Source organism: Chroicocephalus ridibundus, chromosome 11 (assembly GCF_963924245.1).
Source record: "Chroicocephalus ridibundus chromosome 11, bChrRid1.1, whole genome shotgun sequence".
NCBI lineage: Eukaryota > Metazoa > Chordata > Aves > Charadriiformes > Laridae > Chroicocephalus > Chroicocephalus ridibundus.
The window spans coordinates 17,580,046-17,602,510 of NC_086294.1; the positions used below are offsets into that span (position 1 = coordinate 17,580,046).

At 43.1% G+C, this 22,465-nt stretch overlaps 1 protein-coding gene across 1 annotated transcript in view; it reads right to left on the reverse strand.

The window, feature by feature from the left end:
- The window catches only part of ADAMTS2 (ADAM metallopeptidase with thrombospondin type 1 motif 2), a 187,866-nt gene that overhangs the window by 117,813 nt on the left and 47,588 nt on the right, over window positions 1-22,465 (reverse strand). The window contains exon 3 of the mRNA XM_063349132.1: window positions 553-712. Coding sequence (XP_063205202.1) covers window positions 553-712 — 160 coding nt within the window. The remainder of the gene's footprint in view (window positions 1-552; window positions 713-22,465) is intronic.

Here is a 22,465-nt window from a genome sequence, read left to right on the forward strand (position 1 = left end):
ACCGTCTATCACATACTTAGTACGTTAGATTCCGTACTTGGAAACACATAAATAAATCAATCAATTTTGTGTTCATATCTGAAAATACCATTCTTTCCCTATTAATTTAATTCCCTGGAATTAAATCCAGTCCAGTGAAGACACCATCGGTGAGAAGCCTGTGTACCGTGTCAGCCTCGGTGTCCTTGGTGCAGCCTTCCAACACAGCCTTTGCAATGTCAGCACTGCTACCTGTCCCCGCTGCTCCCTCCACCGTCCCCTGCTCTGATCCAGGGACACAGTGGAACACACGACTTTATGCTGGCTATCTCCGGAGCCAAGGAAACTCTTTAAAGCATACACAGTTCCACCACCCTGGAGATGGTTTTGGCTGCTCCAGTGGTTGCCTACCCCATGCAAAGTGTTCAACTCCTTCCCTACCTCTTCATCCACAGAGGGAGAAGAACGCATTTCCATTTTCAAGGATAAAAAAGCCAGAGACAGCAGATCGCACTGGCTCCGTGCCTTCAGATACACTTTATACATCAGCTGACGTTAACATCTCTGCCTTACCTTTATACAGGGTATCCGCATTCTCAATAGGAAGCTGCTTTTTGGCAGCTGCTCTGCGATAGACCACGTGCGTCCTGCCTCCTCCCTCCTCCTCCTCCTGGGCCCCCTTCTCCAGAGGTTCAATGAAGAACTCGTCCTTGTCTGTGCGAATCATGCCAGCCTGCAGCGACAGGGCAGAGATCGAACATTTTGCGTTACTGCACATACAGCAGACGTTGTGAGTAAACAGTTACAATATGCTTAAGCACACTTTAGTGCTCTCTAGAGAGCAATTAGGATGCAGAGAGGAAACCAGGTGAATTCTTTATTAGAGCAAAACGAAGCATCATTTCCCCAACTTGACAAGAAAGGACAAAAGGTACAACCCTGAACCAAAAGGACTTCTCCTGAAACCACAGGAGCACAGCATGGGTGTAAAAATCTGTCTAGGAAATACACTCTCCATTAGAAACAAGCTACAATGGACGTACTATGACCTTAGCTACCTGTCAGCTCCAGACCACTCCAGTGTTTACCATCTCTGCTAAATAAAAGGATCAGTTCAGTGCCATAAGCTGGTCCTGATGTGCAGTTCAACAGTCAAAAACTGTAGAGTCATCCTTTCTGTTCAGAAGCAAGATGGAAAAGTACTACCTCTTACATGCAGGCAAGGCAGCTTTGTTATTATTTCCCTCTTGACACAAAGGGTTCCACTGACAAAATACTCTTTCAAGAATTAGCCACAACTGGTTTAGAAAAGGTGTCAGTAGTGCACTGCCAAGAGATAAAAACTTATTCAGACGGGACCAGATACCCTGGTATGAAAAAAAGAGACATTTGCACTTCTACAGAGCACCTCAAAGGAACATCGCCCAAGCGATTCTCCCTGTGTTCAGGGGAAACCCCCAGAAAGTTTAAAAACTTTAAACAAAAAAGTCTTTTCATGAGTTCATGCAGGTGAAACAACCCGGGCACCTGGATTGCCTGCATTTGTCTCCTCTTGCAGTCCTGCCCTACTGCAGAAGGTCACAGCAGCCAGGAGCTGGCTCACAGAGATGGCTGGCTTGAATCAATTTTTCTGCATATGTTTGCACATCTGTGTTTGAGAACTTAAACTAATGAATTCTTAGCTTGCAAACAGTAAGTCTTACTATTAAAGTGAAAGAAATTGTTTAGGTTATTATCGAGAGAAGTCCCAGATCTGATCTTCAGAATCTCCTTCATCATGCTCTTTCCCACTCTGCCCACTGATGACCCCAGAGTCACCGGACTTTCAGACTGGGCACAGGAGAATATTTTGACACCATGACACACTTCGTCTCGCTATCTGAGCTTCTGGGAGCCTAAATCCTCTGCTGGGTGAAGCCCTACCTCAAGTTCCCAGAAGAACCAGTTTGTCCCCTTTGAACCAAGTATCCGCACTTGAAACAAGTATCGTCTAAACACTCGTATCATATCCCAGCACTAAAGTTCTCATACAACGCCTATTTTTCTTCTACAAGCAGCAAACTATGTTCCTACTGCTATAAATACAGTATGTTCTCTGGTTCCCTCCTTGGAAAAATGTCAGGTTCATTTGTCATGTCTTAACTTACATTGGGCAAGATTTCCAGTCCCAGATTTCATATATATAATGTATACAAAAACAGATTGAAGGGGAAGGATTAAAGAAGCAAAATTATATCGAGGCAATTTAAACTGATGCCATCCTGCCTCTACAGAGGAAACTGAATTTGAAATCCTGTCCTGTTTCTTCTTATCTAATTTAGATTCTACATCAGACACAAAAAAGGTGAGACAGGCTCAGCAGCTCAAGGAAGCTAAGACAACCAAGAAAATAAGTGCCGAACCCAGAGAGACAGCAACTGATCTTTTACTGTAAAAAGGAATGCATGAAAAATTCAGAATTGATGTTATTCTCCGTTTAATGTATATTTTAATTGTATACACACATGCGTCTTCTGGATATTAAATATTATATCCAGAAATCTTAAAGTCTTTTTATGAGAAATGCGCAACTAAAGATCAAGAGGGAACAAGCATTTGCACGCTCGACCACACAGAATACGATGCACACGCCATACATACGCCCAGGAGAAACACACAGAGAGCCTGACTGTCACGTGAAGAAAACATGATTTTGCCTTTTGCAAGTAAGCTATATGGTGGCACGCGTGTTCATATGTATTTCTAGATTGATTAAACCCACCGTTAACTAAGCAGCTAGTGCCAGATCTTAGTTTAAAATGCAGCCCATACTTCAGGATCCTGGGGAAAACGCCGCGGGACGCAGCTGGGGTACTGACGGGAGTTCGGAGGAATTTAGATCTTCTAAGAAAATTAACAGGGAGGCAACATCTACAATCAGTAGCTGAACTGATTAGACAGCAGAGCAACTTTTATAGGTAAGCTTTAGCTTCCAGGGCATGGTGGCCTTTTGGAAAACAAAACATCTGTTCAGAGTGAAGTCTCCTCCCTGAGGAGATGAAGGCAACACCCTGGGACAGACTGTAAGACTAAACCAAAGAGATATTTGAGTGCTGGTTCCCAAGACATAAAAAATAACAACAGTGGTCAAACGCTGATGTTTCCTGCAGATCCTTGTGCCTGGTGCTGACCCTTTTGCACGCAGGGGGATTCACGGGGCACTGAATACTGCCAAATAGCTGGCCGTCCACCAGGGGCTCTTCCTTCACACTCTGCTTCTCTGATAGACATGACACCACCCTGTACATCCCCATGGCAGCATCCTCCCTAATCCTGCTGGAGTGTAGAAAGGAAGGAATTTAACCTTCAAACATGGCCGAACACTTCTTTTTTTCATTTTAATCTTGGAGTAAAATAACTTTGCCTCTTACACTGGAATTTCTCTTTTTCTTTAGTCTTAAGAAACCTATCAGTCGTTTTTGGTCAGAAGTATTAGGAATGAATTAGTGTGCATTTGAGTAGTAAAAGAATTATATATGTCTATATATTGTATATCCTACACAGCCTTTGAATTAGCCAACATATTATCATGAAGTAAAGTAAGAAAATATGACTGTTTAAGATTTTAAGAAGAAAATTCATTTAGACTGCAAGCCAGAGTCCTACAGCAATCCACAGTTCAAGCCATCTGCCTAATAATATACCCATAGTTATAAATGATTCATTAAGAAATACGTGGGGCTCCTGAATGTCTCCACCACACATTTCCTTGCTGCTTTGAGCAAGGCATTTAACCTCTTTACTTCCATTTCTCCACCTCTGAACCAGCATAACAGCCTTGCGGGATAATTACAAGGGCTGATTTGTTATTTTTTTTGCCAAGTGCTTTGAACACGAAAAGCTCAAGATGAATTGCCTAATGCATTTTTTCTGATAGTACTCAGAACACCCTCAAAAAGCCACCATGAAAGTGAGATCACTTTTAGTCATCAACCGAACCCCAGCGTTGCACCCAGCCAAGCAAGCACCGCTCCAGCAGCACGGGTTTGCCCATGCCCTTCACCACCACTCCTGTTCTTATCCATGGATGCCATTACCCTTGTGCGAGCTTGGCGTGCCACAACAACCGTTAGACTACCACCGAGTTTATGATGACAACAGAGAGCATTAAGTTGCTGCAATTTCCTGGAGAATGCCTCTGGATGACTAAATCAGAAATACTGCCTTGTTTGAGCAAATCTGCCCCTTCCCTTCAACACAGCTTAGACCAGAAGGACTTCAGAGAATCCTTGACATCCTCTGGACATTTACTCCAGGGGATGTGAAAGCAGAAATAAGACTTTCAATTATCAGTGTCGTGGTTCCCCAAGTTCTGAACAGAGGAACAGTAGTTGCTTTCAGGAAATAAGAGCTTAAAGGTAATGGCTCACAACAGTGGTTTTTCTGTCCTATACTGCCTATTGCCCATCCTGGGACTGTCCAGCAGTTACGGATCAGCTGTGACCCCCCTACCTGCAGTCACACACGTGCTGTGTAATTGAGCATCTGCCATGGAAAGCACTTCCAATTCTAGAAAAAATGCTGAGCTAACCGTTACCTCTTCCCCTCCTCTTCTGGGACTCTTAACTTGAAACCAAAGTGAACACGGGAATATTGCTAAATAACAATGGCAGCAGCGACCATGTCCTGTGACTAATAAAAATATAAATTAATTGAAAAAGTGTTTGCCTTCGGAATGCACCAAACTGTAGCAAAGAGCCTATAATATCCCACTGTAATGTCCCATGGGGGACATCCCCAGGCCTTCCTTCCAAGGGTTTTTAGATCCCAGCTGCAAATTACTCAAGTCAAGCATTGCTTAGCACTCATTAATATGCATTAAAGACTAGAGCAGAAGACACTTAATCAAAAGGAAACTGCAGTTCAGAGAATCAAAACCTCTGCTAAGGCTTGCTAGATGGTTATTTAGAAGTGAAAGCCACACAGGAAAAAAATTCACAGGGAAGGCAGAGAGTGACTGTCCTGTCTAATTAAGACAAGAATTACATCGATAAGTTATAAATGAGTCCATTGCAATACACAGGGCTGGGGTTTAGAGCTCCACTAATCTCTTTTGGGGGTAATGGGGCTCCTGCGCATTCCTGAAGACCTGCTTCCAAGGCTTGCAAGGACCACAGGATCTACAGATACCAGCAATGGCAGCGGCCACACGGACCCTTCTCCAGCACTTAAGCTTTACAAGGCAAGTCCACTCCACCATCAGGTCGCCATCTCCACTTAGGGCTTTCTGCCCAGGGTAATTACACTGGTCCCATCCCACCATGGAGACCCCCTCTCTAGCCCAGGAGACCTGCCAACAGCGTGCCACCACACCACAGAGCTCAGCTGAAAAGCAGGTCTCTTCTCCAGTCTCCTCAACATCCCCAACTCCTCTCGCATTTCTAAAGGCATTCTTTAAAAGTCTAATTTGACAGAAAAACTGCCTGACATATTTAGATCTACAAAAAACTCCAGGTTTTAGAGCGTTAGCTCCTGTGGATAATTAAATGTCTCGCTGGCTCTGCACTTGGTGAGCAACTTAATTGTCTCCTCATTCCCATTCCCATCGCAGCTCCCTGTTCTAGGCTGTAATGAAGTAACCCTTCTAGCTGCTGCTTCAGGACTCCAGAGCCTCAGCCCATCCTGTAACCGCAAGTTTAATTAATGTTCATTTTCTTCCTCATTAGTACAGCTTTACGAAGTTTCTTATTGCCATATAAAGGCAGATTTACTTCCCAGTCTCCAAGCACGTGATACAGATAGGAAGCTAAAATTAAGCGTGAACAAACCTGAAATTAATATAAAAAAAAATAAATCTAACTGTCTTAGTTAATTAAATCAGTAAACTAGAAAACGAGAGTGTTTCTGAAACTCATAGAAACAGTATTTCTGTAAATAGAGAGCACTATTTTTTTTGAGGGTTTGATTCTGAAAAAGGTAACCAGCCACGCAATGTACCTGTGCGTGAGCAAAAACTAAATACAGTCCTGAATTTCAGGGATTTTCTTGTGACCAAAGGGAGGTTCAAACTACCTGGCATTTAAGCCCAGTGCCTGGGTTGGGAGCCTGCACGCCCTGCAATGTCAATGAAGCCTCCAGAGGGGAATTTGCAATCTGGGATCCTCCCAACAATCAATTTGCAGAGAAACAGAGAGAGGAGATTTACATTTCACTGCATCCTTGCCAAAAATACTCTGTAGATGACTTGAAAGAGAAAATATTTATGTTTGTAGGACAGCATATTGGACAAGGTCTTATTCTATTTTTATATCAATGTGCTTGTACGCTAAATACACGACTGCTATACGTTGGACCAAGCCTAGCACTAGTATTGGGCAGTGAATTTGAAAGCAAATTCCAATAGCTATTTTTATTTATGATCCTGCTCTAGGTCTTAGAACCACAGGAACATGTTTTTTCTAAAGAGCCACAGACGTGTCCTCCCAACACTGAAGTCAAGTATGGAAATATTATCGGTTCAATTACATTAGAATGGACCTGATGCACCAGGAGCTCTGACGACTGGAGCGAGGTCACCCAGAAGGTCTGCGGCAGAAGTAAGGACATTACACAGACTTTCCAAACTCCCCCCTGCCCACATGGGATCTCTCAACATTTTCAGTTCTGCAATGTATTCATTCCCAATCCCGCAGTACATTGATTCAGGAACAGATGTGCTCTGTGGTTTATTTCCATTTAGCTTCATTCATATAGATAACAATGCAAAAAAAGAAAAAAAAAAAAAGGCTTCTTATGTCATACATGCCTCGAAGTACTGAAGCACTGCAGAGGAAGAGTTGTGCAGTGCTGCAAATTCATCTTTCTTTACAGTGAATGGAGGTATTGAAGGAGTTGTAGCAAACATTTGGAACACGCTGCCGCTTATTGTGGTGTGTGTGCTGCTGCCCTAAAGCCACGCTGATTTACTCAGTCTCAGGCTGGATGGGGAAGGGGAGAGAAGGAAAGTTTTTAACTGAGCATATATATTTTTATTACTGTTAGTCTAAAGGAGTGCTTTTCAGCTTTTTTTCAAGCCAGTCTGCAATTAAGTTGCTTTATTTTCACATATCCTCAAAAAATCAAGGGGGGAGATAATTATGTATCCACATAGGAATTGCACAGACAGACTGACAGAGAGGGAGAGCCTGCTGGGAAACCCTGTGAAAGCTGCATCTAACTTCGGGCCCCTATTTATCCTCTGCAGAATGGGCATAAGGTCACATTTTAATGCGCTTTGAGATCGACTAATGAAAAGCACCATACAAGAGCTATTCGTACCAAGAGTCCTTTCATGATAGGCTGCTTTCGCGCAGTCCTTGTAGCTCAAGGGCGGATGGGTATCCACCCATTCATGCATCTATACGCTTCCACTGCTACCAAAAATAAAATTTTGTCCCTGGAGCCCAGTTTAGTCACTCCACAATTGCAGGTGTGATTAGTATTAGCAGTGGGACAAATCTGGAGCCAATATAACCTGAAGTTAAGAAAACTGCATTAGTTTATAGCAGATGAGAATCTGGACCCAAATCTTCCATTCGTATGGCATTGATAGAATTCATTTTAGAAACTCAGAAGGGTTTTCTGTGGTTTTTAAGAGACACAATAGTAAGACAGACTGTGTCTCATTCTCACTGAACCATCAAGAAAACAGGCACAATTAAAGTGATTTCACAAAGCAATGCCAGCAGATTCCAAGACAAGCGTCCTGGCCACAGTGCCTGGCTTTTACCAGCGGACAATGCTAAAAACATTGCTTCCAACTTCTCTGCCTTTACAAGAAAATTACCAGATTCTCACCTCTGTCACTCAGTGCCTGCCTAGGGCCAGCAGTGCAGGAGACGAGGCCAGGACCCTGAGCATCGCTTCCCTTCAGGAAATCTCCTGCCTCCGTCCCCCACAACCTGCTCCATCCTAGCAGCCGCTCACCTCTGAATCCTGGTATATCACAGAGGTAAAGCTCATTTTCAAAAGGTTTAGGTAATACACAAAAACATGGCTTTCTGCAAAATGAGTATCTGCAGCAAATACAGAGTACAGCCTGCAAAAGCGTAACAGAGACTTGGGAGCAGGTAAATTCAGAGCAGGATTCCCTGCAGCTGCCCTACAGGGAAACAGCATCGCACCTTCGCCAGGTTGGTTTCCACCTTTCGGGTGCCTCCGCCCCCAACAGCGGGAACCTCATTTCCAAAGAATTCACCTGCAAGAGCTGTTACAACTCTGTAGCTTTTTAAACAGAGACAAGCAGCTCTTTTAGTTAAAATAATGCTTAAGCAAGAACATTTTGGAAAGTCTCTAGGCTTGATGTCCACAGGTATGTGTAATTCCAAGTGGGAATGAGGTGAATTATTAAATAGCTGTTAAGAATGAAAATGATAAATGCGGCAGATCTTGCAGACTCGGGGGATTGTAAACTTGATTGCTGTTGTTGCAAGCAGGGAATAGTAATTGCAGTTCCCTGCAACAGAGTTTCTCAATTTTAATCTTTCAGGGAGGAAAACCATGAATATCAAGTCCATGAATTTGCTAACAGCAAGATCCAAAAGGATTAACTTTCCCAATTTTAACACAGGGAACCATTTGAAACGAAGCATTTCTGAGGTCACTTTGACAAAATGCATAGTTGAGTCCTACCCTCAGCAATAAAAATGAACTGACATTCTGCAAGAAAACAAAAGCAGTTCGACTGGAAAGCTCTTCAGCTCAAACTCTCACAAAATGAGATAGTTGCTACACAAGTTTCTTTTCAAAAATGTATTTGCTTAAGGCACAAATCACCACCCACTGAAGTCAACGGGTGTCACATTCATAAATCTCAAGGCCAGGATTCATAAATGGATTCATAAATATTAAAGCAGTTTAGTCTGACCTTCTATATAAGACAGGCCAAAGACTTTCTCCAAAGCATTGCTGCAGACTCCCAAAAACAGTCTTCATCCTGAATTCAGTAGAGCTGGATCAGATCCATTAACAGTAGGAAACAGAGTCTAGGTCTTTGCTCCGGTAAACAAGACAAAAGGATCCAGACCACAAACTGGAGAAAAAGGTTTACTATATTAAAAAAAGTTTAATATATTAAGTTCATGTGAGTTGAAACTTAGCATTTAAAGTAGTTTAAAGTTATGTTATAGAAATCCTGAATCTTCCCTTTGGAAGAACGTCACTGCAGCAACATTTCCTACTCCAAAGGAGTGCGTGAGCTGCAGAATGCAAGCTGCAGGGCAGCCGGAGCCAGCTCTGGCCTGGGCCATTCCCATCGCCTCCTCCTCCTCCTCCGCTGTGCTCTACCACCCCTTCTCGCACAGCAGCCCCAGCGCCCACCCAAGCACCCAGTGAGCAGGCTCAGGAAGCTGACACCGAAATCACCATCCTAGAAAGACGTGCACCGTGGCAGAACCAGGACTCCCTGGTCTGCAGCTCCTGACAATAGCTTCTCCAGTGAAAGCAAGACCCCCAGCAGGCAAAAATTCCCACCCGGGAGAGAGCATCTCACACCCACTTCACACTGTTCCATGCAACAGCTCAAACCCCAAATCTGGCCACAGGTCCAGGGATGACCAATGCAGTTACTCATCAGACTAATGCGTCCTTCTCAGCTAAATGCGTTTTGCTTCAACTGGATGCCCATAAGAGTGAGGGGAAACAAAAGCACCGAAATTTTGCTACAGCTGGGTCTTGTTTTCCTTTCCATGTCCTACAGACAGGCTTATTTTAACCTTCCTTCTCTTATGCTGTGTTGGAGGAATGAACCTGGAAAGGGGTTATCCAAATGAGAGCATGAAAAACTAATGAGGGATGAGCTTTCAATTTCATACTGCACTCAGTTGTAGGCTCCCAGTACAAGATGTCAACAAAGTGCAAGATTCAGTACAGAAACTAAAATAATTAATCCCTGGAGGAACAGGCTTATTAAGAAGGATTAAATCAAAGAATTAATGTGCACTATTTGTCTATATGACAAAGAGGAAGGGAGGCATATGAGAACTCTCCAAGATTTGAAAGCATAGAGAGAACAAGAATTGCTGATGAGAAAAGCTTGGACATACTAGGAAACAAACAAAAATAAGAAACTCTGATAGAAATTTTAGCCTGAAATGTTATAGGCAGTCTTATGCAGCTTAAAAAAAAAAAGAAACTCAACAGCTTGTCCTTAAAAATCTTTAAATTAACATTCCTTATTCTTCACACTGCGCTAGTACCTACCGTTCAAGGAACAAGGTTTAGACATTGCACAAGAACAAATACATCTTAGCAGACTTCTCCACAAGAAGAAATAAAGAACATCAGCTGGGCCCAAACCAGGCTCAGGGAACTCGGCAGTCGCTGGTGATCTGTGTCCTTGGAAAAGCAAAATCAAGCACGAGCCTGGTCTCTTCTGCGAGCCCCTTCCTTGAGCACAGGGAGCCCAGCCTGTTCCAAGGCTCTGTCCTGACAGAGCCAGCAAAGCAAAGGGGAATTTCAGGGCCGTTGGAGCTCGGTTGTAGCTGGAAAGAAGCTGGAGGCTCTCCATCCCTAACTTCATGGGCCAGCCACAAAAATAGAAACCAGACAGACCACCCAGAGACACCTGAAGCAACCTCCTCACTGCTACAAGTGAAATGAAGTGCAGTCTCCTATACATGAATACTGCTCCTTCAGGGCAATGTAGACACGTCCATATGGCAATCTGACTGTTAGAGCAAAGGTGGCAGATCTCACAGCAAGTCTAAAGGGCCTCTTAGGAAGCACTGGGGAGGAGCTGCTGCTCGTGGTCATTGTGGGCATAAGGACAGAGGTTCTGGATGTCAGCCAGGAGTTTCATCACAGCATTGTTTTAATGTTCCCAGCCTGATGAAAGGACAAGTCAGAGAGACAGTGCGTGGCTGAGGAAATGAGCTGTGGATTCGGTGGGTATGGAAAAAGGAGTTTGGATCACTAGGCACTGGGAAAAACTCTGGAAGGGGTAAAATCCGTACAGGAGAGATCAGCTTCTCCCACAACACCACTGTATTGTGTACTGGAAAGGCTGTAAAGAGTACTTTAAATAAAAGGAGAGGAGCGTACAGAAGGGCAAGTCTGATGTGTACTGATAAGAGCATATCAGACACTCAGTGAAAAGAAGACAGCAGGAAAGGAAGCACACGGGAACACCAGCCTGCCAGTGGAGAAGACAGCCCAGAATTAACTCAGATTAACCATTTAACCATGACAAAGAAGAATCCGGAATCCCTCTAGACTAAGTTTCTAGATGTGTATAGGAAAAGAACAGTATAAGGCGATACTGTCAATTGCTTGACCAGGAAGACAACAGCACCCGAGATGCACTGAGGGGGAGCAGAAGCGCTACAAGGGCAGGAAGCCCATAGTTGATGTCCTGGCAAGAGCAGCAAAGCCTGTAGTATTTCCCTCGTGGTGTTTACTTCTAGAAAGGATGACTACGTGAGAATAAAGAACCTTGTTAAAGAAGAATTAAATGGGCACCTAAAAGAGAACCTCCTTATTGCAGGTAGCATTGAACTATTTAAAGACAGTGTATTGAAGGCCCAGAGTTAAGTGTATACCATCCACCAAACAAGTTCAGAAAGAGCAACTGAAAGTCAGCATCGCTAAACAGCAAGGCAAGGGAGGGTTATTGGAAGCATACAGGCATTCTTCAAGGGGAAGAAAAAAAAAAAGTCCAAATTAGGAAAAATGAGAGGGTCATAAACTAGCAAATAAATGGTAAAGTCACAACAAGGAAAACTTGCAAAAAGCATAAAAACTAATCATAAAAGCTTTCTAAAACATATCAGGAGCTGAATACTCATCAGGGTATCTGTAAGGCCAACAGACTACCCAGGTATAAAGCAGCACTCAGAGACAGTACCATAACAGCAAAATTAAATGAGGTTCTTCAAAACCTGCTCACCTTCAAGAACCTGGAAGAAGCCCTTATGTAGGAGCTCTCCCCACCTAAGGCTGAACTGAAGGATCTGCCTCAAACTGAAAAATCAGAAGAGAAGGTTATAGAATAAAATCTACAGTAAAGAAATTACAGGACTTCATTCTGACAAAACTAAGAAATCAAACAGTCTAGCTACTGCCTGTGTTATGGTTTGCTGAAAACTGCTTCGGAACCAGAGGACTGAGTGCAAATGAAAATGCAAAGCCAGGTTCTAAGAAGAGCTCCTAAAGAGAACTTGGGTACAAAGACCAATAAGCCTGACAGACGATGGGGGTACGGCTTCACACAGCACACATTTCTGTTTCGGAACCCCCTGCCACAGGAAGTGTCTACTAAGAAAACAGAAGGTTACTAATGCTAACACACCAAAGACAACCACTCACTACTGGCCAATTTTGAAGACAAGATAAGGACTTACATGGACGTCTGTCCAACACCGTATGGCTCATATGACTTTGTCTTTCCCTCATCTTGATCACTTCCAGTTTTTTAAAATTGTTTGCTGTTTGTGCTTTTCCTGATATTTTTCTCCTCCGCTCCCTCCAAGGCTGCAGCTACTAATAAAACAATTTAATATTGCCTGAATTGAAGAACAAGAATGTTCCCTCTGCCTGTTCCTCAGCCTATGGCTCCAGTAACCATAAACTTTTCACCAAACTCCAAGCAGCACAAAAGAACTTAAAATGCTCACGTGCACACGCAAAACTCGAAAGGATGCAACCACAGCTAGCTAATAACTGTTAAAACACAAAAAATTCGCAAGCGTTGAAGGTGGGCTGTTAATAACATTGTATTTTGGAAAACAAAAGGCACCTTTACTCTTACGCAAAAGTTAAAAGAAAAGTGCCCGTTTTTCAAAAAAATAGAAATGAAGCTTGCTGGACAGAACATACACTAAGTCAAATGGAGCCTTTGAAGGATGCACTCCCTAAAAATAAGAGTGTGGGAAAAAATGCAAAGAAAAAAAGCATAAATCACCCTGTAAATCTTTCAGGACTACTAGAAATCAAATTATATACCACATGTCAGCAGGCTAGTACATTCACACCAACGGAGCTGGGTTAGGGCCACCGTCACCACACATTCTGGGGAGTTTACAAGTGGCATGTGTTTATTTGGACAATACTATTACCACAAAAGACATTAAGGAAGTTCTTCAGGAGGCGGTTTCCATACTTTACATGTCTTCTATAAAACGATGTGGCTTTCTTATTTAACACTGCCTGTAAATCTCATGAGATTGCTTTAGAATTAAACAGACATTATTAAGTTAGACTACCAGGCAGAGAGGGAAAAAAAAAACCACATTTGATGCACTTGAGCCGACAGCAATGCTTACAAACTTCTCAAAGTCAGTTGTCCAAATCTAGTTGCAAGAACTACAAGCCAGCAATCTGGATCAGAGGAAATATTATTGTAAGAATGCCAGTTATCTCTCCTTATAAATGCAAAAGAAATTATCAGATAATCTATATCTGCTCCACCACCCAAACCAAAGTCAGGTATTGCAACCATCTCATTAGGTCCTGCCTAGAGGAGGAGCAAATGTCTAGCACAGGGCAAAACACAGCTGCTCTGCGTTTCCTGAGGGCACCCAGAATGCTGATGAGGATCCCTGTGGGTGACATGGGGACATCGAGGGCTTGACAGTGAAACATCCCTCATCCAGAAAATAGAGGTCCCAATCAACTCGTGTGCACCCCAGACCAGATGGATGAACACACTGGTGGTAAGACACAGCCATATGAGCAGTGAGCCACTGAGCTTCACGATGAACTTCCAACATTTCTGAAAAATTACAAAGGAGGTCGACAAAATAGCACCGTCAGGAGCCCAGGAGACACAATTCAGGAAGATCAGGGAACGAACACACAGGAAACTGTCAAATGGAAGCTAACTGACAAAAAACTACAATGCTTTGGCAGGAGCATTTAACCAACATACACATCTTAAAAAGTCCTAAATTAGCTACTTCCAACTCAGGTAAGGGACGAATGATTACCGCAAAAGTTCAATGAAGATTTCCTCTCATTCTACAGTCAAAGTCAACCAGCACCAAAAAAAAAAGAAAAAGGATGTTTAAATATGGGATAAAAAAAGACAAGCCAGATGGCATTATTATTCTGTTACACAAGTCAGTGGCATAGCTGCATTGAAAACACTGGATTCAGGATGCCTGTAAATACAACCAAATTGAAATGTTTCCAAAGAAGTTGAATGGGAATGGCCAGGACCTCAAAACCACTCTCATTTCAGCAGGGAAACTGAAGACATCGAATGTTTGTTTTAATATGAATGAGAAAGACAGGGGGGAAGAATTAATGGTGCAATAATGAATACCTGGAAGTCATCTCTTCATTTCACAATAAAGAGTAGAGAGCATCAATTAAACTAAAACATGATTTCCCCTGCCTCCCTCTGCCTAAAACAAATCACGGAGTAACTCCATGGTTTTCACTCTCCAGCTGACATCTTATAGCAAATTAAAGACCGTTAATACAAACAGTGAGGAGCCTCAGAAGCTCCAGGGTGCCCCATAAAGAACAGAAGCAGGTCTGGACTTCTTGGTCTTGGACTCCTGCCAGACCAAAAGACTTTATCAAATGAAAATGCCCAGAGGATCCTAAAGAGAAAATTCTCTTTTAGTTTATTTGTTTAACTAGTGATATTACTTCATATTTACGGGTTCAGTTTGTGCTGGTAGCTTTTTGTTTTTACAAGTCTATATTCCAGCTGACCCTGGTTTCACAGTACTTACACCTACTGTGACAGTTTTACAACCTGTTGTAGCTGCCCCACGCAACACAGCCAAAGCCAAGCTGTTCTTTTGGTAACACCATCAGGTTTCATAGCTCTCCTTCAACAGGTTTCAAATTCTATTTAGGTACCTCATCTCTATGGTAACTGCCAACCCTACAGAGCCTCACAGCACTGTGCCGGAGGAAAGCAATCCTCCATCCCTTGCTGGGGAAAAGGGATGCAGGAAAACTGGATGACTTGCCCAAGGACATGAAGGAACTCTGTGGCAGAGACAGGAAACCAGTTGTCCTGAAGGCCAACTCCAGAGCATGAACCACAAGATACCTTTTCCTCTCCTACCAGCAAAATGTGACGCTCCTGCAGCTCTCAGCACCTCAGTCACTTCCGACCATAGCGCGGTTCTCAGTTTGCGAAGCAGGAGCCTTAAGGGATACGTCACTACACGCTCCGTCCCTTTGCGACTCTGCTGCAAAGAGTTGGACAACGACCAACTCTCTTCCAGCTGCTCGCCCCCAGCACGGCCACCAGCCCCAGCCGGTCACTGCAGTGCAATGAGGAACTTAATGCCATTAGACTTTCATGGGATTCATCTGAACTCTGGGGAAGCAGGAATTTCACAAAGCTATAAAGGTTGTTCTAAAAAGTTTTCCAGATTTTATCATTTTTCACACAGTCTGCAATTCTCCTTCCTGGCTTTTGAAAAACGACACACAGCTGTGCCTTGGATCACAGCTGTGCCTTTTGGCAGCAGGCAGAGGAGGCCCGATGCTCAGCCGGGGTAGCCAGTGTCACCCCGAGCCGCTCGGCGTTTCTCATCAGCGAGGAGGGACCAGTCCCCTCACCGGCACGGCAGGGTGCAGCATTGCGGGCTCCTGCTGTATCACGGCATTTCTTAACTATTAAATACCAATTGGGATCTGCTCTGAGTAGAATCAATGTGAAAAAATGAACACACACATGAAAGGCAATGGGGAAGAGAAGGAGAAAAATCTAATGAGTGCTGGATTTCACCTCATTTTACGGCAGTTTTCCTTCTTGTATTTTCTACTTCAAGTTTTTGTTTTGTTATTTTTGGTCTGTTGGGGTGTTATCCAGGCTCCTCCCAATTCCCAGCATCTTATTTTCACATCCATCTTTTCCCCAGATTCTGAACATATTTTCTGCCTTTTCCAAAGAGCTCACTGGGTTTCATGTAGCTGCAGAACAGATGGCACAACACTGAAATTTGCTTTAGTAAACGGACAAATGCGATCGCTTTGTTCTTCTCCCCTCGCGTCTGCACTCAGCAGAGTCTGTCTCTGCGAGCCAGGCGGCCAAGGATGGCAATGCAGCGATGCTGCGGCCATCAGCCAGCAGCAGGGCAGGACCACGCGCTCCCTGAATCTCCCGGAGCCGAACCGGCACTTGGGCAGCATGGGTGGGCACAGACGCAGCATCTACCAGTCGGCCGCAGGAGAACCAAACACAAACGGCCACCTTCCCCCCAGGTCGAGAGGAATAACAAACCTTGGGAACGCATTAAAACGCAAGGGGAAGTAGGGAGAATGAGGAGCACAAAAGAACAAGATACATTGACTCTCCCAGAAGGGCCTGAGGACAAGTACTGTCATTTTTAGCCATATTTCAACCTCTTAAGCGGCCTCCCATCAGTCAGAATTACAGCATGTGGAAGGAACCTGTTCCGTCTTGGAAAGCCAGAGGCCACTTAGTTTCATGACAGAAGACTGTGATCAGACCCAGTTTCTTGCCCAGAGTACGGAGCAGTGAGAATTAACCCCTCTCCTGCCAAGTGCTCTCCTGTGGTGGCAGACACACGTAGCAAGTCATCCCTGAAAGGTTTGACTGGTGATGGATGAAACCATCAGTCGCTTCTTTGAAAATCCAGGTATGGCTAGGTCCCATCATGCCGATATTATATAGAGGACTCCACTTATTCTTCGAGTGGTCTCTCATGTGCCCACGAAGCACAAACATGTAGGGCCCATAGTGGCATCCCCAGGTCTCAGTTAGGTGCCCAGAAGAAATCTGGACTGAAGTGCCTCATGAGAGAGATGATGATGAGTTCATATCTCCAACTGATCACATCAGCAACCAAATGTGCTTGAAAGAGGTCTGGGCTATGAGAATATTTGAAGTCACCCCTGTTTGGTCTTCCAAAAAAGGCTTAAGTGGCAATCCTTCTAGCCCTCAGATGCGATGCTCACCTTCCTCTTACTCTGGGCTATCAGCCTTCCCTCCTTCTCCACAAAATCACCAGCCCATTTCAGAGGGTCCAAAGGGAAGTACTTCAGCCCACTCTGATTCATTAAAGAATTTTCAGATACCCATTTCTGGTTTCCATTTGGGCTAATACTCATTTAGAAATATCATAAATTACTATGAGAAGGAGATGTCATTTTTCAACCCATGGGGATAATTGCAGAGGAGGAAGAGAGGAAGTACAAGGAAGGTTAATTAGCCCTGAGGTCTTGCTTTGTGAAAAAAAACATAGCATGTGAAGAGAGGGATTATTAAAACACCTGTGTGCTCCCAGAGCTCAGACTCCTCCTGATTTTACATTGGGCTTGTGATCCTCGACAAACAACATTTGGGATGTCTTTGCTTTATCAGCCAACATTAATACAGACAACATTTTAAACGTACTAACACGTCCTTGGGTATAAATGCATCAATATATTCATGGGAACCAAATGATTTTAGCATGAACCAACTCTTTCATCCACTCACTAACTTCTACATTCACAAGCGTGCTGTATTTGTAAAACCGGTCACTACAGGTAACGACACTTAACCACAACTCTGACGGAAACAATCTTTGGTAGCTACTTCCTACCTTGGGCAAAGAGGAGGAAGAAAAGAGAGCAGAGTAGCAAAGGTCAACATTTTTCTATCCATTTTTTTTTTTAAAGGGTTTTCTTACAGAGTGTCTGCTGAATTTTTATAGTTTATTGGAGGAAAAGAAAAAGTCAGTCTAGTTCAGTATCGCAGGAGCTGAAAACTTTTTTTTTTTATTTGACTCTCTCCAAGTCCCTTTATGTATCTCTCAAGAGTGAACAAACTTTTGCTTTTTCCCACATCTTGCAGAGATTTTTTAAAATTAGCATAATGCTTTAAAATTAATTGCATTTTTAAAATAAGAATAACTTCAGCTTTCTTGCAGGCAGCTGAAGTGAAATCACATGATTATGCAAACCACAACCAATATTTTGGTGCCAAAAATACAGCTCAGCAGAGAAATGTATAAATACCGGCCAAAGCTTGGAAAATAAGGGTTACAGAAGTAGATAACAGAACTCTCCTTTCAGCAGCTATTCAAATTTCCTTCCTTTTTAACTTCCTTGGAAAGGAATCAATTAAGAAACAAACATTTCTTCAGTCTCTGCACCATCCTTTTTTATTGCTTTTGTCTCATGGGGGAAACTAAATCACACCTTAAAAATTCTCCTAACGTTTCCGTTCAGAAAGCAAAGTCACTCGCTATGGCCAGAGCTCTCCGTGCTCGGCTCCTGTGTCCGAACAGTCACGGGGCTATAAATGCAAAACCTCAAGGACTACAAAATTCAGGGAGCAGCAATTGGTCTCGGGGACTCTGTTCTTCTCCGAGACTTGCATGTGAGTGCAGCAATCAAGATACTTGGCACAAGTGAAAGATGTGTGCAAACAGAGGGTTTTCCAATTTTACAAGTGATTCATAGGGGAAAAATTGCTGAAAGATCCATTTACTTTCAAATTCCTTTTTGCACTCTGCCAAGGTAAACTTGGGCATTTGTACGTTTCTGTTCAGTGCTTGTACAAATTTTATAGAGGACTAAAATTAACATACAGGGACTCTTAACTACACCTCATTAAAAAAAGAGCTGAAATACAATTAAATATTTGTATTCATAAAAAAGTAAGTAAACTTGCTTTTCAGACCTGGACCTAATCTTTCCTCGGTGAAGCACGCATGCAAAGAACAGCCAGATATCTGGCATGTGCATGTACTTCTACATCAACAGCCAAGGCCCGGTATGAGGAGGCCCCTGCGAATTTAATGGGAAAAAAAATAGATCATTAAATTAGAATATCAGTACCACAGACCAACTTTGCAAATACACATACAGATCAGCACGGACCGTGTGATCACACTACCTGATGTGATTACAGTGTTTTTTAAAAGCATTTGATTCATACGGAAAACACGTGGATAGAGAAGCCTAGAAAGAGACTCCCCCATCTGCCCCCTCTTCCTCCAGTAACTCCCGTCTCACTCGCTAGTCATGCTAAGCCTGCGACACTTCTTAGCGAGGAAAGGATTAATCATACTCTTAATCCTTGCTGGAAATGCCTAAGCCAGAATAGCCAACATTCTTGATATCAAGACACGTGGCTGTAACAAAGACTTTGGACACTGTGCTTAAAAAGGCACATCCCTTCATGCAGCACACACCTACGGGTGCCCCTTCGCATTCTGCTACTGCACAAAAGAAGATGAGCGAGTCAATTGGCTGAATTTTTTCCATTTGCTCTCCACTGATCTGTTTTGCATCTTTTTAGTTGAGCAATACAGATAAGATCTAGGTCTTTTAGAGTGAGCTAATGCTCATTAATAATACACATAGGTTTATTGGAATTTGTTCTTCCTCTTTCCTTTGACCCAAGTGTAAGGAACTGTGCGCTGAAAAAAGATATAGATATTGGTATTTTTGTCTTTTTGTGCATTTCAGACAGCCCAATATGCCTCCCCTACACACCCTGTTTAAGGATGTGTAATGTCGAATCCAAACAGGTTATGTTCCTCTCATCTATTATTAACCACGAATCTTCTGTACAGATTTGAGTATATATGTTTACTCTGTGAAAACCTACGTATTGCAATCTACAGTTAAGAGCAATATTAGACACCTACATAAACAGAGAAAAAGCAGGAAGAATTGTGCAAAGGAAATGAGCAAATGCTAAATAGGTCCTATTATATTGCTCTGACTGTTGCAGTGGAAAAGGGAGAATAAATATTGAACATGCAGTATTATCATTTACTTTTGCTGAAGTAGCTGAGGAGTAAAAAGTTAGGCATGGCATAAACATGCAACCCATAAATTGCTTATGATCAAACTACAACCCTGCACGCAAGGACTAGATAGAAAAAACAAATCAGGAGTGGGGTAAACATCAAGCAATCAGAAAGAATTATGAGCTGCCGATACACAGCAGCTGGAGAACTGGAGCTGGCCCCACTCAAGTCTAGTTACTGGGGTGCACGTGGCCAAGACGGCATCGCTCAGCTACGCGCTGCTACGCGGCGCAGGACACCGCAGCTGCCTCCTGCCTGCTGAAGTTTGCATATAGAATCATTGAATCATTATGTTGGAAAAAGGCCTTTAAGATCACCGAGTCCAACCGTAATACGCACGATCCAGGGCACAGAGCCCCAGAGGCTCACTCCATATGGGTGGCACATGTCAGGCTGAGGGCACAACCATGCAAGAAATGATGAAAAAGCAACACGGGTTACAACAGATTGCCGGTTATCAATTCAAATCAGACAAACGATCCCTGTGGGCAATGCTATTTCAAGAAGTGTCTACCTGGCAGGGGAGCAGCTGAGTCCGGGAGCGTGGGCTGCCAGGCGGTGCTTTCCTGAAGTTGTACTTTCAGTGAGCATCCAAAACCATAAAATATAGTTGGGGTAAATTACACACATTTCTTGACGTTCTTACGGGATTTTAAAATTGCATTTATAATGACAACTTGATCAGTGAGACAGACTAGAAAGAGAGGCAACAAAACAGGGTGTTTCACAAGGTCAGCATCGCTTCCCGGCTTGCGGGAGTCCCCAGCCTCTGCACAGGGTAATAAAGAGCGCGCAGCCAGAGCGATTACAGCCAGCAAACCTGGCGTAGGCAAGATGCAGCACCTTGTCAAATAAGCAGCAGTGCCCATGTCTAATGCCTTTAATTTTGTATATTGCAATCTGGTGCTTTAATAAAGCAAAAGAAAGATTGGAGTAATTTCTACAGATCAATGTGCTTGGAAGTATTACATTGGCTTCCAGTTTTGAAAAAGTGCAAAGATGCATGGTTCTCATTAGCTGACGAGTTTTGTGAAAATTACAGAAAAGATATTTGAAGGTAACCGATTCTTGCTACTGTGCAATCGAGTCAACATCATTTAAAAAAAAAAAAAAAAAGGCAAAACAAAACACAAAAAAAACACCAAACAACCCACAAATCAGCAATCTATTTATACAAAATTTGATAATCTCTGGGCCTGACATGGACTTGTTCCGACCCATTATCAGGAACAGGGAAACAAAGAAAAAAAGTCAGTTTTCCTCTTCATTCACTCACCCCGCCAACTGAGGCCTGAAAGAAGTCAACATTAGAGTCTGGTAACTTGCCACGATGGAGACGGCCTTTGTATATTGGTTACTATGCAAATCAGAAGTTAAGTTTCAGAGTAGGTAGTAATAATTTCACAGTTTAGATTTGTTAATGAAATCACTTCATCTGCCTTCTAATGAAATAATGTTTTGGCAGAATAGCTGGCCAGAACAGGAAATCCTGGCAAATATTATTGCAATATTCTCGTACGCTCATGAATCATAATACTCTGGAATATTAGTCAACTGTTTGAACAAATCAAAAATCAGTAAGTTCTGATCATCTAATCACAAAATGGAAAAATAAATCCTGGAATTTCTGTGTCCAGTGTAACAGCTGAGCTTCTGAACATCAACAGTTCACAACAAATTGCTTGTGAATGAGCTACAAAGTAAGGATTGCTGACAGAAACTATTTGGTGCATAATTTTAATTAACAACTAATTTCAAGCAAGTCATGCTTTATTCCCAGGCAATTCACAAATAGAAAAAGGTGACATTCATAAAATAAATTACTCTTTATGAATTATTCACCCAGTTCTAATGTCTTTTTCAGAATTTCCAATCTGTTCACTAAACCCTACTGTGAGAAGTTCAATACCATATTCATTAAAATAAACTTAACGTAACTGAACCCTGAAGGAAAGCATACAAGGATCGGTCATTACAACCAACTGTTCTGCATCTGAAATTCCTGTTATACACAAGTGCAGAACGCGTTCTCTTACCTGTGGTATAAAAGACATATCAACACCAGGAGTACAAGTGCTATCCTTCAAAGGAACGGAAGATACCTGGGCATGACCTACTGACCTACTTCAAGACAATCACCGGCAGACTTAAAAGACATGGCTCTCTCCTGACAGCGGCTGGCTGTCGTAAATCTCACGATGAAGCCCTGATCACAGACCTTTTCCCTCGCCATGTGAAAGAACAAGCCTAAGGTAAGGTGAGTCACAGGCTCAGGGAGTAACCTTTCCCCGTCCTGACCTCCCCTCACACTAAGCCACCACCTTGGTCTGGCCTCCGACAAGAGCAGGAAGGAGGTGGACAGGCTCCTGGAACAGCAGCTCCCTCGCTCCGCACTGCCAGGATGCAATCATAGACCCTCCGGTGATTCATGAACGTAAAACCTACGACAGAGGCAAGCACACCGACCATACTCACTGACCTTTGCTTGGGGAAAGCAGCACAGTGATGAATGAAGAGGAACTGGAGCTGCAGCTATCTGTATTACTCACCATGGAGAGTTCGCTTCTCCCCCATTAGTAAATATGAAAATATGTAGTTTTATTGGCAGCCAAATAGCCAGGCTGTGGTCCTCGGAGGATAATCTGGCAGTCATTTCTGCAAAGTTTCTGCATTTGGTTTGATATTAAGTTAAATAAGATGCCTCAGATCTCTCTCATAACAGTCATCTGGTGTGT